The sequence below is a fragment of the Aythya ferina genome, assembly GCF_964211825.1.
Source record: "Aythya ferina genome assembly, chromosome: 13".
Classification (NCBI taxonomy): domain Eukaryota; kingdom Metazoa; phylum Chordata; class Aves; order Anseriformes; family Anatidae; genus Aythya; species Aythya ferina.
This window is the reverse complement of record NC_140311.1, coordinates 5,612,257-5,629,861: the sequence shown is the minus strand read 5'-3', so window position 1 is coordinate 5,629,861 and position 17,605 is coordinate 5,612,257. Positions and strand designations below refer to the sequence as shown.

The 17,605-nt window shown below is 34.0% G+C and overlaps 1 protein-coding gene across 5 annotated transcripts in view; it reads right to left on the bottom strand.

Annotated features, from left to right (window-relative positions):
- The window catches only part of DIAPH2 (diaphanous related formin 2), a 222,071-nt gene that overhangs the window by 190,130 nt on the left and 14,336 nt on the right, over positions 1-17,605 (bottom strand). For 3 of the 5 annotated variants that reach the window (XM_084534184.1, XM_084534187.1, XM_084534183.1), the window contains exons 2-9: positions 16,612-16,644; positions 13,985-14,161; positions 12,460-12,564; positions 8,024-8,044; positions 2,229-2,368; positions 1,082-1,156; positions 927-996; positions 120-256 (exon numbers count right to left, since the gene is read on the bottom strand). In XM_084534184.1, the coding sequence (XP_084390310.1) occupies positions 120-256; positions 927-996; positions 1,082-1,156; positions 2,229-2,368; positions 8,024-8,044; positions 12,460-12,564; positions 13,985-14,161; positions 16,612-16,644 (758 nt within the window). The remainder of the gene's footprint in view (positions 1-119; positions 257-926; positions 997-1,081; positions 1,157-2,228; positions 2,369-8,023; positions 8,045-12,459; positions 12,565-13,984; positions 14,162-16,611; positions 16,645-17,605) is intronic. The other 2 variants (XM_084534185.1, XM_084534186.1) reach the window with 2 other exon arrangements.

The window sequence follows — 17,605 nt, the reverse complement described above, 5'->3', positions numbered from 1 at the left end:
GCATTAATAAAGTAATGGCATAACAGATTACAATTACATATATAAGTTCTCACCTGTGTCCTAGCTGAGAACGCAAGAGCATTCAGAAAAAAGAATTTTTCTTTTAATGTCTTACTTACATATTATCCTCTCCAACGATGCAAAGAGCAGAAAGTATTTTTACTGTTTCTGTCATCATGTGTGGTTGCCTTGGATCAATTGCTCTTGATAACAGTAAGAGACTTCTTTCATCTCCTAGAATCCTTTGCAATCCGTACTTAACAAAACAGAAAACTTACAGTGAAAATAAAATATTGGCCTCAAATTCTCATAATCATTGGATTTCAGAACCTTAGGCACCTTCAGACACATGCACACGTTCCATATGAAACTTGGTAACATTCTACTAAAACTAGTACTGCTTGGAGATGGAAGTCAGACTCCCAGTTTTATATTTGATTATTTTTTTTTTCCAGGAAAACAAAATTCAGTTCCTAAAAAAGATAGCCAACCTTGTAAAATTAGGTATCAGTTCGTATTTTTTATCTGAACTACCTCAACAGCATGAAGAGTTAGTTGTTATATTTCCACCTGTCCCACCCTACCCCGTAACAGCCCCTGGGCAAGTCAAAGCACACATGCATACACACACTAAATCATAGAAGTCAAAAACTAAGCTCATTTTTATTGTATACTTGTAAAAGAGCTGAAATAGGGTAGGTCAAAAAAAACTTATATTGGCATTTATTGAATTTATTTTTTTTAATTTTCATCAAGTACCAGTAAGTTGGCAAAAAGTTATATTACCTTAAGACCTACATTTTAAGAGTCTGCTAACAAAAGATATATGAAATTTCCTTGCTTTTCTAAGATTCAACATGCGACATTCATCTTGAAATCAAAAAACTACCATACCAGAAGTTATCTGCATTTTAAATATTTCTTACTTTATTGTTCATAAATGCTTTGAGGCACTGGATAAGTTTATGTTGATTCTTCTTATCAATATTTTCTTGCCTTGAAAGGAAAAAAGAAAACAACATAAGTACAATCTTCATGTGCTACCCCATCTCCCCCCTCTTCAAGTGATTTGAGTCCTTACTGTTTCTTGTCCAGAAGCCTTTCCAACACATCCAACATAAGTCCAAGACCTTCGTGTCCAAAATTGTTAACCCAGCTGGAAAAGGGAGGGAAAATGCTTCTAATTATTTCTTAATCAAACCTTAAGCTTACAAAGCTATGTCTCCAGTACTGCTCTCTTCAGGCACACTACTGTAAGTCTCACTTTCCAAGAAGATCTGATCAACAAGACCAATGCTTACTTCCAGAAATTAGACTTTATTAAGAACCATCAGAAAACTCAAGAAACTATTGCAGACAATTGTAGGCAACTCATTTATCCTTTTACATTGTGCTGAGAACTACGTTTTGGTTCCAATAAGTTTGCGGCTGGGTGTTTCACAGGAAGTGACTAATGGGAAAGAATCCCACATTCACACAAATTCTCTTAATCCTCAAAGTTATATCTGCCTACACCTCTGTGTATCCTCATGCAAAAACTCACTTTGAATAAAACATTCAGAAACTTCCAATCCTCTGGAAGGCAGTAACCCATGCCACTGCAAGATCTTTAAAAAAAGTTCCGTAAAACTGAGTAAGAAGTTTGTTTAAAAACAAAAAGCAACAGTAACAATAATAATCATCATCTTTTATCACTTAACTAGCAGTTAAGCTATGATTCTGCCACAATAGAAATGTGGAAAACGGTTTTGGAAACATCTCATTACGGATGTGCACTGTTTTAATAACTTCCCTCACACAATATTTGTTTCAGAAAAAAAAAAAAAGAAATTTGGTTTACATAGTTCATACTAAGAACAAAGTTTCATGTATAAACTAAAACAGCCTTAGGCAACCTGTTGGAGCTAGTCTGAATACAACTGTTGTACCATTCACATCCAGAGTAGGAACAGAATAAATCATTACAATCAATACAAATTTCGTCCTCAAATTGCAAGGTGCAGACAATATTTTGATATTCAATCATCCTATTTGATATCAATGTGTTATTGACTACTGATGTAAAATGAATTCCCACCTTTAAAAGAAGGGATCTCAGAACTTTCAAAACCAACCCTTTTTAAAGCGTTAATGTAAAGGCTCTGGCAAAAACAAAAATAAAAACCCAACACTACTTTGCACCAATAAAGAAAAACAGCATGATGAAAACCAAAGCAGAAGTTACTTACCTGACTGGATTGCTGGTTAGAGACACTCTCAAAGACTCTAGACAATTGAGAAGCTTTTCCTCTGCAATTCCGGATCGCAATTCATGAATATATTCTTGTGAGGACAGTGTGCATTCATGCTTGCTGTTTTTCAGTCCACCCTATCACAGAAGAGAGAATGCTGCTTAACGATATATAGATCATTGTAGCATGTAAGTAGATGGTAACACATAAGCATGTCAGTATTTCCACATGAATTTTAATATCGCTGTTTTCCCTGTAGAACTATTAAAGACACCTGACCGATTTTCGAAAAATGTTTAACAGGTTGGATTTTGTATCACAAGGGTAAACATATTTCTGGCATCTTTTTCACTTCCTTGAAAAAAGTCCATGTACCACATGTTGGATATAAAAACCTACTCCTATATTTCAATTGTATTAGCATATTTGACTGCTTAAGACAATCTCATTTAGCATTTGCTTCACAATACTGCATTAGAAACCACCATAAACATATGCACTCCAAGCCCCTACAGTTGTTGTTACGCTTCTCTTATCATTCTCTCTTTACCTGTCTTCAATATTTATTTTTACAGCTGCATTACCATATCCTGACACTCAAATTCTCTCTTCTGCAGAAAGAATAGGAGGTTAAGCCACTGAAAATGACATTGAAAAGGAGCTGGTAAAAAACCCACTGACTATTAAATTGGTGTTTTCACAACCATGCAAATACATGGCTCAATGATTTCTTGTAGCAGAACTCCCTGCTTGGTCACTAACAGATCCCTAGAGGAACTTATTTGTTATGAAACAGAAGAATGATGTAGAAGATTTCACAAAGAGCTCATCTCCCTGCTATAGTGCCCATTTTGAAGAATAACCATGTACAAAGGTGTTTCAGTATACCTTTCAGTATATCTGTTACTCAGTTTTTAGAGCTGTATCATTCCAAACCATGAACAGTGCTCAAAACATTTTACCAAAAGGTGCAAATAACCCTTTGCAGAGCTCTGATCAGCTGTAGAAAAGTAGGCTTATCTTCAAAGTGTGGTTATCACTAATAGGCAGTTGTTAAAGCTCCTTACCTCTCTACAGTTGAAGAGAACCTGATAAAGTTGTGTCATGAGTGTAAAGGCAATATTAAAAATGTCTGACCCAAAAGAGGATTTACATGTATTTGGTTTTACTTGAATCAGGAAGTTCAAATGCTGTAACCTTCCACTTGTGCCTCCTTCAGAAAGCTACACATTTGATTAAGTTTGCTTTGCTTTATTTAAATTCTTAACATTCATTTTCCAACAATGACACTAAATATGGCTGTTGACAAAATAATGCCTTTTCTACATTAAAGTTAATGATTATGACCTACATATATCCCAATGTTAATTCATATAACAACTATTAAAATGTTCGCAGTATATATTCATATATACACAACATCAACAGAACAACAATCTGACAGGGACTGTGAATGTATTAAGACGAGTGCTCTCAAGCCTGTGTCAGCTTTGGAGATGTGGACGTGAATAGTGCCTTTAGCTAGACAATGCATGCCAGTTACACATAAAAGGACTAGGAGAGCGAAGAAGATGAGAAATAGCATATAAAGGAACTATAGTCTGTCAATATCAACTTTCTAAACAAAGAAATGCCGTTATGCAAAACATACACTTGGCTTTAAATCAAGGAAGCATATTAGTACTACGTATTAAAAAATCATAATAGTACTGCAAAATCATTATTCTCAAAGTCCGTAATGTAAAGAAGTGGAAGACAGGAACAGCTTCATGCTGTTCACTGTTTTGGAAGGAAACCTGGAAAAGATTATGTGTGTTACTATCACTATCTGCATTGTACTACATGCAGTTTTTGTCATCAAGCCAAAAAAATAGAGAGAGAGATAATGGAAGCTTTAATCGTATGTCTTTACATATTAAGTTAAACCCTAAAAAAGCACTCCAAAATGCAAGACATATTTGGTTTTCAAAAGGTGATTTCCTGTGTCTAGACCTTTCACTGTAGTTTGCTGTAAACTCCAAAGAAGTACCTACACAGATGAGGCATTTAAGACTTTTTTTGTGATGTTTTCTTTTATATGTAAACTTAGCGTGCTCTTGCTGCCTCTCTTTCATAGGCACTCAGGACATTACTGAAGATCCTCTATTTCCTTGCTTCCGTAAAACTCAAGATTCCTTTAAAAACAGGTAAAATTTATGAACAGGTGAAAAGTTACAGGAATTGGAAGTATGATCTCCTAAGCCTTCTTACCATGTTTTATGGAACAGGTGTACTTCTCCATTGCTGGCATAACTAAGCACCTTTAACTGCATGACAGTAAGAAACCACCTCAGCTTCCTTCCCCCCAACCCTTCAAAAACAGATTATCACTTAAAGTGGCTCAAAAAATCCATTCTCAAAGCCTTTTATCCAAGTACTCTAAATCATACTAGAGAATTCTCAGCTTCTTAACAGGATTACTTCGTTGTTTTCTGCAAGCAATTTGTCAGTCTCATTCCACTCTTCTTTCCTCTAGCCACGCTAAACTCAAGTGCTACAACTAAGTGCTATTTCTTTTGTTTCTCTATTAAAAGTTTTATTTGAATGCTATATTTAAGTACTGCTATGCCTTTACATGGTTCAGATTTTAATATATATATTTCAGTTATTCTGAAAGCACAGCCTAGAAAAAAATGAAATACAAGGTCACAGTTAAGTATAGGCTTTGTGTGAGAGCTTCTGGTAAGACTGAAGGCAAAAGTACAAAGGGATGTAGATGGCTAGATCCCACACTAGAACTTTCAGAGATTAAATCGAGTATAAGATGAAAGATCTTAGAAGTAACTTTACAAGCAGTCACCTCAGTATTACAACTAAGGTATATAATTATTCATCTATGATCACTCAAATGAAAGCTTGGACCACACATTTAAAATCATTCTCTCAGGAAGTCAGAAGTTAAGTTTAAGGAAAAAAATAAGCTTAAGGAAACTGGGAAGTCTCACCAGAAACTTGTATGAAAGAAAACCCAGCTTGCTTTCTCAAGAAGAAGGTTAAATCTAATGAAATCACACATTTCAAGTTTTAAGGGACAACAGTAACAAGACAGATACCTTACAGCACAGAACATAACAAAAAATCAACTGAAGTATGGCTTTCTCTCTACATGTTTAATTATTCCCTAGAAAAACAGACAATAATTAAATATTTTAAATATTTCTATTTTCAGTTTCTTATTCTATGTTGGCTACTAGTGCTAGACAATAAATTCTTCCCCCAGTAATTTAGTAAATGTCAAAAGGGTCTTCCAAAGTGCCCATCTTTAGTGCCCATGCTACTAAGGTTTTATTGCCAGAGGAGGCCTGGAAACAAGGTTAGAAGCCAATATCTAACAAAACAAGAACAGAAAAAGCATTTTTACCTTCATGAGGAATATGCCAGTATTCTCTCTACTCTGTGCTGAAGAACTATGAAGCACCCCTACACCAAACAGATGGGCTGCAACAGTTAAAATACGAGACCAGAAAAATCTGTACAAGCTGCTCGTCTTTGAGGCACCAGACGGATTAAAATCTCACTGGTTTGAGGCTAAAGCTGAGTTCGTCAGCTGAAGAAGTTTTAACTATGTTGCTTCCAATAAACAGGCATTTTTTACTTCAGGGAGAATGCTGGTAGCCAGTACATTGACTAGAAATCTCACAATATCATAAGTGGTCACTTCTTTCCAATTCACTGTACCTGTTACAGAAACAGCTGGTACCAGAACACTTATTAATGAAGTCGAAATAGTAGCTTGTATTCCATCCCCATCACCTCACATTAAATGACTGAACTGAAGAGTTTTTGTATACCGTCTATTAATGCAATTCTGTTGCTACGTCAAACAAATGAACAACTACATTTTAATTAGAGCATAACAAGAAAGGCAGATAAGACAATGGAGGTGGTGCTCAGAGACCTTTTAAATTCTACATACTTGCAGCACATTTTACTCGGAAAAGCAGTGCCCTTGTTCAAGCTATGAGTAAAAATGTTGTATCATCTCCTGTACTAGAAAACAAAACTCTATTTAGCACCTATCCCTTAGACACTAGCCAGACTTGCTAGCTCAACCCAACAAAAACAGAACCTAGTTCTATGTCAGATATCTATGTCAGCGTCTTACAGTTAAGCATAGTTGTGCCACTTCAATGCAGTTATCTCTGCCTTTAAAAGACATGAAAGGTTGCTAAATGGGCAGCTCAAATGACAAGCAGGCACCAATGTTTGATGTCCCAAATAAAACTCAAATAAATTAAAGTTCCAGGTTTTCCAGGAACAAGCAAACCTCCTCTACAACTGTACTATACTCCGACAGTATCAGCATCAACGGCATGAGCAGTCCAAAGTTCTCTTCCTTTCTAACCATAAAATCCGTAGCTTTTCAGAAAAGTAACTACATATAATATATACAAGTTTCAACCTTTTTGTAAATGAAGTGAACAAGATAGTTGTCAGTCACCCAGAAGGCTCAGTCTGCCTGGAGGCATGCTTGGGGAGCAGCAGGTGGATTTATTTTGTTATGTGTTTATTTTTTGTTTATTTATCATTCTCCTTCTCAGAGTACAACACCAGTGCTGTCAGATGCACTCAATTTCCAACTGATGAATCCGATAAAAAACAAACACTGAGAATAAGCACAACATGCATTCTTTAAGCCATTATATGTGTGCATAAGCCATGCTTTAAGAAGGGCATTTCTTATTTCCCTAGTTACTTGTGCAAAAACATGCTTTTAATGCATAACTATTAATTCACATTCTAACAGAGAAAAAGAAAAGGCATGCAGAAAATGACATTCTGGTATATTCTATTCCGCATATCCCAATTTCCTTTATAAAATCTCTTCACAAAGCAGCTGTTCAGAACAATTCATATTACAAGGAAATTACATGGGAGCAGCGATTATTTGAAACTAGTTTGAATGCATGTTAATAACCTTTGAGGTAATGATTTTTATGGTGTTGTTTTTGTTTGTTTATTTTAACTACAAAATAGAAACATTGAATATGACCTAAGTAGTAAACCTTGCAATAAAAATAATATAATAAATAAATAAAAAGCCTGCTTGGCTACAATTAAAGGCCACCCATAACTAAAGAGAACATCTTTACTTTCAGGCATTCTTTAAATTGTAAATGTAATTATTCCCAGAAAGTCATTTTGATCCTTTTTCCTGGATTTAGTCCTGATAAAAGAAGTATCAAATACTTGTTTTAAGAAGTTAAATACCAATAAATTCAACCATGACAATATAAAACACAACCAAGAACCTACTAATGCAATAGCTATGCTGCCTATACTACTTAATTGACCTTTCTGAATCCTGTGTTAATCCTATTTACGCTGATATCCAGGAGCTGACATTTTCACAGTGAACTATGAATGTTAACAACGTAACAAAAATCTGCATCTAAACAGAACGAAAGAAGTCAAAGACTAATTTCAAGTTTCAGTTGATTGCCTTCAATACAAAAACACAACAAGCCTAAACTGTATTGGTTGCTCATGATGAGCAGATGAATTCTCAGAGTTGCAAGTCTCTTGAAATAGATCCCTAAAAATTAAAACGAATCCCTTGGAGTAATAAATAATTTTATAGCGGTAAGTTAAGTCCGACTGTGGTCAGAAATAATTATTCTGATGAAGTAAGGATGCATTTATGCCCATGGAACTTTTAAATCCATGAAGAATGTCTAATTTATTCTAACCTACTCTCTAGAAACCAAAACGTATTTATAATAAGAAAACAAAACTATCATGTTCATACTCACCGGAACTTTACTTCCGACTATCTGCATGCAGTGGTCAGCCAAGAGAGGTTATTGTGTGAAAAAGATAATAATAATAATACATAAATAAACACAGCAAAGTACTTAGTAGGATGTAGCATCACACAATTTTTTTCAATTTAATCATTAGTAATAGTTACACTCTTATTATTTGGTCAAAATGCTTAAGAGTTACATTTTCTCAACAGGAAAACAAGTTCTACTGTAAGAGAAAGAACTTGTAATTGTTATGTTCCACTGCTGAATCATCAGTATCTCACACATTTACAAATAGCTAAATGTCTAGCCTGACATCTACCTCTGGAGAGATTAAGAGAGATGCCATATTGTTAAAATTAACAGGTCAGGCACTGTAAAAGTGAAAAGAAACTAAAAAGAAGACACTGAGAAAACTACAGAAAAAAAATAACGTCATACTGATTTTCTTGTTTTTACAAAAAATCATTTACCACAGTACTTTTTTATCTATTTAGATGATGTCATCATTGTATTTAATTAGATTTTCATAATCAAAAACATAGCCTAGCATTATAAATCTAACTCATACTTCAGAAAATCTCCTGCCATTTTTCTTTAACTGTTCAGTATGGATGCTTTTACATGGGTGATTAACCAGTGATTTACAGACTGATATTTTCTCTTTTTCACCATCGAACAGGAAGTCTGCATATTCATGAACAGCAAGTTGACTTCACACTGGATCAACACTTGACAAAAAGGCAACACACCTCTGCCCTGTTCCACCAGTTTGCGTAAATGACCATGATCCTGTAAGAAACAGTACTATGGACTTCTACGTAAACATTATAGGTCTTTTCTTGTCAGCTATTTTCTACAATCTGAAAGCAGCCTTTCTAATTGAATATCCATGTTTATCTGATCGATAGCCTGAGACGGTATGATTTTCTTCCAATATCTGAATTTGACAGTATCTGTTCAGCATCTGCCTGCTTTGTTTCCTACTTTTATCTTTTCCGTTACTCTTTTAGGAACTCTTTCAGAAGACAGAGTCCTCTCAAGTCTTTCACAATTACCTCTTCTCTTCTCTTACTGACAAAGCTTCCTCCAGAAGCACAAGATGCAACTGTCATCACCAGTCAGGCAATCTTTCTTCCTAATTTACAGCCTTCTCTCACCAATGTTCAAGTAATTCGATACGACATAAGATGTCACTAAGATCAGTTCTGAAAAAGAATTCTGAGCCTTCACCATTTCCCAATTACCATTTCCATGGTCAACAATGCATCTCTACAAATGAGAGAAGAAATCGGAAGCCCAGATAATTACTTCACATCAAAGGATCCAGCTTATTTGCTTCCATCTTTCCTCTGTCCCCCAAGAAAAAGGAAAGCTTTTTTTCATCCATTAAAAATCAAGGATTCTCACTCAGAACTCTGAGGACAGCACAGTGTTTCAGAAAAGCATGGCCAACAAGCTGCACATGGCACGCAGGGCAAAGAATATGAAGTACCGATTTTTAAGTTGGTTAAGACAACATGAGCAAATGAGAGTGATACTTCAGATGAATGGAGAGATCTCAAAGGCTCAAACTAAAATGACCATAGATGGAACTGGAAAAAAAGTTGCATCAATTGGCCAGTGTGTTTCATGAGCAATGAGCTCTAAGCATAAGAAAAGGCCGAAGTATCTTCAGTACAGAAAAGAAGATAAATGAACAGTTATCTGTGACGAAAGAAAGGGAGAAAATTTTAAGTAACATCATTTTTTATGCAGTCAGCATTTTCATGGAAGACAAAGCTGAGGACAGCCTGAGGAAAAGACAGCTTGCCAAGTCAAGATGTGGTAAAAATTGGTTAGGGCTTGAATTCAACTAAGTCAAATTAGTTGACTTAGAATTAGAACTAAGTCTGTTCAGCCAAACAGAAGATGCAATTAACAGTGAAAATAAAGTTTGGCTTTATTATAAGATCCCAATCAATATTTTACAATTGAGTTCTACTTCATACATTTTTAAGTCAATTAAGATGCTAGCTATTTTCAGGCTATGAAAGTACAGAAAGCTCATTCATGCCTCTGAACAACCTTAAATATTCCATTCAGATGGTGTGATTCAATTGCAAGGAGCACACAAAGTTCGATACAAGCCCTTTTTCTGTTAGAAAAAAAAGATTCTGCTTATCTATAGAACATCCATACTGGAGCTGATATAAATTAAAAGCATATATTCATGCATTTTGGGATTTTTTTTTCCAGTTGTTAGTGGCAAATGTACGCCCAGTTGCTGCAGCTCATATGGTAGGCAGTAATGCAGTCTGTTAAAATTTTTCAACAGTTAGACATGCCATGCTTTTCTTACTTTACTACTGTATCATGGTACTCAAGGAGTCTACATTTCAATACCTTTATATGCATGGGAGAGAACCATCTCCTAATTAGTTTTGGGAAAGAAATGCAATGTAAATACTTTGCATTGTGAAAATTTCTGCTGCTTCAATAAAAATATTTTTGCTTATAAAAAAAAAGAAGATTTAACATTGATTATCTAGTAAAAACAAAACATTAGAACACAATCAAGTTCTAGGCAAAGCATATTAACTGAAAATTTCACATTTACTGCATAAGCTTGAATAATTTTCTATTATCCTGTATATTTAGCTAACCAATGCTTAATGCACTTGAATACTTAAAATTTGCAGTCCTTCACTGTGTCCATTAAGGTAAATATGTGCAAGAACATCACTCCTCTTAGAAGGGTAATCACCATTTGCACATTGTAATAGAAACTTTTCCTCATTTAACTTTCTAATATTTAATGCAAAACATTTAGGTTTAGTAATTGCATGTGATTCTAGCTTTTTTTTTTTTTCTTTTCCTGAAGTTTAACTCCAGCAAGCTGATTTTAAATGTTAGAAGAAAAAAAACACTTATTGTGTCATTTGCAGTCTATTCTTACAGATTCACTAGGTAGACACCAAAAATAATCTTATTCTCTGCTCCATTTAATTAAGAAACAAATTACTATTTAATATAATGTTATCAGAATCTTGCAATCAGATTCCGCCATATAGACCTGCTAGTGCTGTTGCCATGAGGTTTTTGAATAATTACTCCATACACATGCTTCGTGTCTAGTAAGCTACTGTTTGTAATAAAAGGTTAAGTGTGAAAAAAAAGATGAGATTCATCCTAATTTCTAAATAAAACCATACACATTATCTAATTCTATTGAAGAACCATGTTGATATCAAATCTGGTAACTTGAAGAATACTACTGCCCCTTAAATATGAAAAGCTAACCCCTTCTACCACTTGCCCCCAGTGCTGATAAGCAGTTCTGACATTATTGCAATTAATTCAGTTCCTTAAATTCAGTACTGTAATAGTTCTTTGAAGTTCTATATACAGCAAGCAATGTATGCAGCAACAATATATACAGCAAACAATAGCACAAATCAGGATACAAACTATTTCTAGTGAAATCATCCATTAGTATTTGTGTTTTGTGCAATACTTGTGTAGCCTTGTGATGCATTCTCTTATTACATAAAAGAACTGTATAGTTCTTTTTGTATATTGCCATAGTCAATATTCTAACACAGAAAAAGCATTATTGTTTTATTTTATAACTACTTAGTACTAATATTCCCACTACTGAAGAAAATAAATTGTAGCTCATCAGCACTTGATATGATGTTGCCACACCCAGCAGCTGTTCAAGCATATACTAGTTCTCTTACGCTTATTTCTATTGCCCCAAAATAGACATTTTTCAAAAATTCTCCATGGAGGATCCATCAACTAAGGGTTAATCAGTCACCTTTCAGTAGAGACAACAGCCAACACAAATAAAAGGTCTGAAAAATACTTTTCTACTTGAAAACAGTTTCAGATAGTACTTTAAGACCATCTTTTCACTACCTTCATAGTATATAAAATGATTAACAAAATATTTAACACAATCTTCAAGCCTGCTACATGTTCAAATTAAGCTAAAATCTTGACTTTATTTCTAAGCAATTCAAATATTTTGGTTGTCTAACACTGCAAATTGCACATCCAGTATGTATAACGTTACTTAAATCATAAAGTCATGCTGTCCTTTCCAAGTACTTCTGGTTCCAAACAAATCATATAAATTGCACAAAAATATTTTATAGTTCTATTACTCATTACACTTCATCAGTGAATTTGAAATTTATTGTGATTTACAATGAAGCAGCACCTTTCCACATTGCCCTACTCAAATGTAAACACTTCATACACAGCTGCAGGAGTTTCCCCTCCTACCACTCTTAGAAGGTAAATCCAAACAAAATAAAACAAAACAAAAAAAAAAACAAAAAAAAAAAAAAAAACAAAAAAAAAAAAAAAAAAAAAGGAAGTTTCATCTTCATATGCATAACCCTCACGAAGCTAACCTTATTAGTTTCACCTGTTTGGGAGAGGCAACTACTTACAGATTTGGCAGTTGCAGAAATGTACTGGACAACCATCTCACGTTTTGTGGTCAAGTCTTTATCTCTCAAAGGAGCTTTACGGTCTTCATTTAAGTTCATGTCTTCCTGTAAAGAAAGAGACCATCGGGATTTTATTTAATATTTTTTATTATTTTTATACTCCTTTTCTTGTACAAAATGCTCATTTTTAAGCAGAAGTGAGTTTTTCCAGTATATCTGCTTTAGTCAGTTTAATTCTGATCTGATTTTCTAATCTAATACTGTCCCTTAAAGTGCCTGCTGTTTTAAAGAGTTCATCAAAGATGTGATTACACTGAAAGCAATTGTCATTAAAATGAAATTTAACTCCAAAAATAAAAACAGATGACAATACTCATTACATAAGTATTAACTCTCATCACATTCCTGTGCCTTTTTTTTTTTTTTTTTAATAAAAACACAAATTTTATTACAACTGACAATGTTCCTGCAAAATTGCTTCTACCCAGAAGGCTCAGATTACATGTATTATTAGCTTGCCACTGGGGTAGATGTGACTGTGTTTCAACTGATATATTTAAAACAACCTTAAAAATCCAAATACCCTACTAGATATGTAAGATGTATAAATGCCTATTTCAACTTAATAATTAAATAAAAAATGCAGCCATTACTAGCCATGAATATCTTGCCATTAAAAATCAAGGTTACATCAGATTAGCAGCTAAGACCATTCAATACTACTGCAAGAACTTACTAGTCAATAGCTTTTCAGAGAACCACTAGTCTCTGGAAGACTGAGCTATTGTCTTCTTCAATTTATATTACTTGGAAAAGTTAAAAAGGAATCCTTTCATCTAACAAGAAAATCAAGCAAATATTATCCAGTCTTTCAAACAAGTTTCATTGAATAGAAGAGAACTGTTCAATGGAATGGGACAGTTCTTAGGCCATGCTGGCTGTGTGGAAATTTATGACAATTTTCAAGAATGATACAGAAAACAGTACCTAAAAGCAATCTCAAAAGGTTGCCCATCCTGATGCTTTGTGTACCAACACTAATCTGCATGACAGAATTAGTACACATCTATTTCTAAAGTTTGCTTCTATACTACTGATAGAAAGCTAGAAAGCATGCTTGTGAGTGGAATCACAAACCTTGACAAGGTCACCTAAGAAAAAACAATCAGGATTATACAAAATTCAGCTTTGAATAATTATATAATCGAGAATTAATGGAAATTATTATTTTCCAAAGGCATTTACTTAAGTTTATTAAAAACAATCCCTCAACAGCAGTGTCTAACTACCACAACTAAGGCATACAGAGATTATCTTAATGAAATAATCCCGTTTCTCCCACTTTTTTCTCCTTTTTTCCTTTATTTTCTCTGAAGAAGTAGTCTAAGAAATTTGTATAGAAAGGATTCCATCACTCAGAGTTATTCAGCTGCTTACATACCAGAACTTCCAAAACAACATTTTAAACTTACTACTACATAAATAACATGAAATTCTCATAAAACGATTTGGCATGTCATCTTACCATCATTTTTTCAAAGAGATCCATAACTTCTTTTTCTGATAAGTTCATGCAACGTTCATCAACAAGTGCCTGGGAAAGTGGGATTTCACTTATAGTAGGTTGAGCATCGATAGGATGCTGAATAAGAGGTTTCTCTTTTTTCACTGCTGATTTTCTGAAGCTTGTTATTCTGTCACGCTGTAAAGATATCCATTTAAAAATAAGCAGAGACAAACAGAAACATAGGAAAACAGAGGCATTAACTCAATTACATGATAGTAATACACACATTTTTAGTTCATCTCAGCAGCAGAGACAAAATTCAAACTACTTTAAGTAATAATTCTCTTACATTCAGAGATTAGTTTTCATAGAAAAAAATATTTCAGGTAGATTCATGACAGGTTACATGCAAATGCGATATGATGTCCTAACAGTTTCAAAAGTATACCATCTACATTACATTCTTAGCATTTCAAAATCTCAAGTTGATCTTCTGTCATTACTCCCTAATTATTCTCATAGTGAGTAAACATGGTACCACAAAGGTCATGTCCAACGTTCCTTCACCTGAAGAGCTATAAGCCTTTGGAGGACAACTGAAAAAGCCAGCGTTGGGAAGGAGGCACTCAAGTTCATCAGGCTTATTAAAAAAATCCTGCTGAAGTAAAATAAAGTTCATAGAGGAATTAATGCTCCTAGTTCACAACTTCTTGAAGTGCTTTTGAGCACAGACTCCTGAAATTAGCATGTAATTTTAAAAAGCCAGGTAAAAGGTAACTCACATAAAAGCAGCCATCCATAGTTAAATACACATAAAGGACATTAGTGAAAGCATACCATATAGTTTGCCATGACATTTCACTGGTTAACACTGACTTGTTTTATGCCTTATACCCCCCAACACACACTTTTTTTTTTTTTTTTAAAGCATGCTTATTCAGTTAATTTGTTAATATTGGAAACAACCAACAAGCACACCTTCCTTATAAGGCCATTTGTTACTGTATTATCTAATATCTAACTCTATCCTAAATAGAGTTAGATGCAGACTTAGAAATTTTTTACTTCAGTAAAACCATCTTTATAGATAGGTGTGCATATATATACACACGCATATATGAATGCAATGTTACATGTATAGAAATTTTGTAAATTAACTGTTTGCATCAACAAATATATTTGTTTTAGGCAAGGAACAGCCTTATTAAGATGTGCTTTCATTTACCAGCAGCTTACGTAGGGTTACGTAGTATCATTCATAGCATTTATTGTAACATCTATCAATACATGTAAAACAAAACTTATGTTGTCTATAATTAACATATGCGAGGTGTAAAAAATCCGAAGTACTATTTCATTTGTATGAAACAGATTAATTTAAAATTAGTCCAATCTGGAGGGGAGAAATTCGATTAAGTGCTTTTGAAGACAGGCAAGAGCAGTTGTTCATTGATTTTTCCTGTTTCATTTCGTTGTGGTAGTGATTTTTTTTTTGTTTGTTTGTTTCAGGGTTTAGTTTTTGTTTGTGGGTTTTGCTTTGAGATCCTATTTGAGACTGTTGTAGGCTTTTGAACCAGAAGTATCCCCAGATAAGCTGCATGTCCTTTGAACTTTTGGGAAGTTATTTTTTTTGTGTTTGTGGTTTTGAGAAGAGTGGGTTTAGATTCTTTTTTTGTTTTTCCCCTTAGAAGTCTTACATTTGTGGACAGAAACACATTACCTAAAAGGATATTGTCAATTTTTTAAAAAATGCAACCATTTTACACTAATCACATTTTTCCCTTACAAGAATAGTTATGCTTCTCTGAAATTAAAAATAGGGCATATCCTATTGAAAAGGCTACAATATGTAACATAATGCTGGCAAAACAATACCCAAAATTAACCAATATACATCAAATGCAGTTTTACTCCTCACTTACATTAAAGTGCCCTTTCAGCAGTCATGATGAAGTAATTCATAATCAATTTCACTGTACTGTGATCCATTTGAAATACATATCATTAACAATAAATGTGTTTAATCAGATTGCAATGTAAGATCACTTTAAAGACATAAATGAATCTTACATACAATTACTAGGCACCATTTCTTCACTTCAGGTATGTAACTGATGACTAACTAAATAGCCAGCATGGCTTAACTATCATGTATAGAAAATGGAAGTTGATAGTTTTACTGCAACCTATTTTGAAATTATGAAATAATATCAAGTATATGCAAGTATTCAAAATTATCTGCTTGGTGCTATTGAATACAAAGTTGTTCGACAGTGCACTATTATTAGCCAAAATAGTTGCACTTGAATCATGTAGTAACTAACGTCAAAGAAACACTGAAGAGTCTTTACTGTTAAAAAGGCCAAAAGAAGTAGCACCAGTTACTTCCAGAAAGTTTAAACATATCTACAGTATTACCAAAGCATTGAGAATATGGTTAACGATAACAATTTGGAGAAGCATCTTTAACAACTTTTCTTTAATTGAAGTTACAAATGAAGGTCCTTAAGTATAGTAACTGATTTTTCTAAAATCCAACACTTAATATCCTTATAAGAACATGTTATATTGTCCACAAGATTTGGAATAAAATAGCATGCAGTGTGTAGTTATCGTTGCAAATTAAGATATTCCGAAGACCTTACCACATCATCTGCCAAAGTTTTTATTTGGATATTCTATTAAAAAAAGACACACACACAAATCAAAGAAACAAGAAAAAGTTACCTACTGTTTTAGAATAAAGTCTGTATTCCATCTATCCTAACATTTAAAAAGCACCCAAAATTTCAGGAAGTGTTCTACCACAAGCACAACTACATGAGCATGGAACCTGATGTATGCTATTGAAAAAAACAGGCTTGTATCCCCTCTCACCTTGTCTTTCACCCAGTTAACTCACAAAACTGCAGCATGTATAACCAACACCTCTACTATTTCACAATAAATAAATAAATAAATAAATAAATAAATGCAATCTCTCTTTAAACAGCTTTCCAAGACAAACACTGAATAAGCTGAATCAGCAAATAGCTATGACAGTCTCAGTTTTGACAGTTGTTGATATTTGATGAGCATTTACTGTGCCCTAGCTTTTTGATCCTTATATCATTTTAGCACTGTCTCATCTCCTAAATTCACCTCAATACTCTCAATAGTAAGTACCATAAATTGATTGAAGAAGTAACATTAAAACCAGTCACTATTATCTATGACCCCTATTCTCACTTTTTCACTAACAGTAGGAAAAACCTGCTGACACAGATCATAAGCATCATATCTTTATTCACAGCCAAGAAAGCAATCTATTGCATTACCATTACAACAATCATATCAAGGAAGAGTAGGTTAATAAGCATTAATTTACACCACAGAGTCATGAATACATAATGGTCTAGAACTTAAGGAGGAAAAAAGTAAGAAAACAATTGCTGTATCTGAAAAAGTGCAGTAATGGGTCAATGACACAGCCCTGCAAGTCACTGGTTTTAACCAGCAATCGATCCTTGGTTATGCTCTCACCAGCCAAAGCATTCAAGGTGCTTTTGTCAACACCCCATGCCACGTGAGTCAACAAACCTTTGGCTGGGTTTTAAGTTTTTCCAAATATATTGTACTCCCTTGGTTAATGAGAACTGA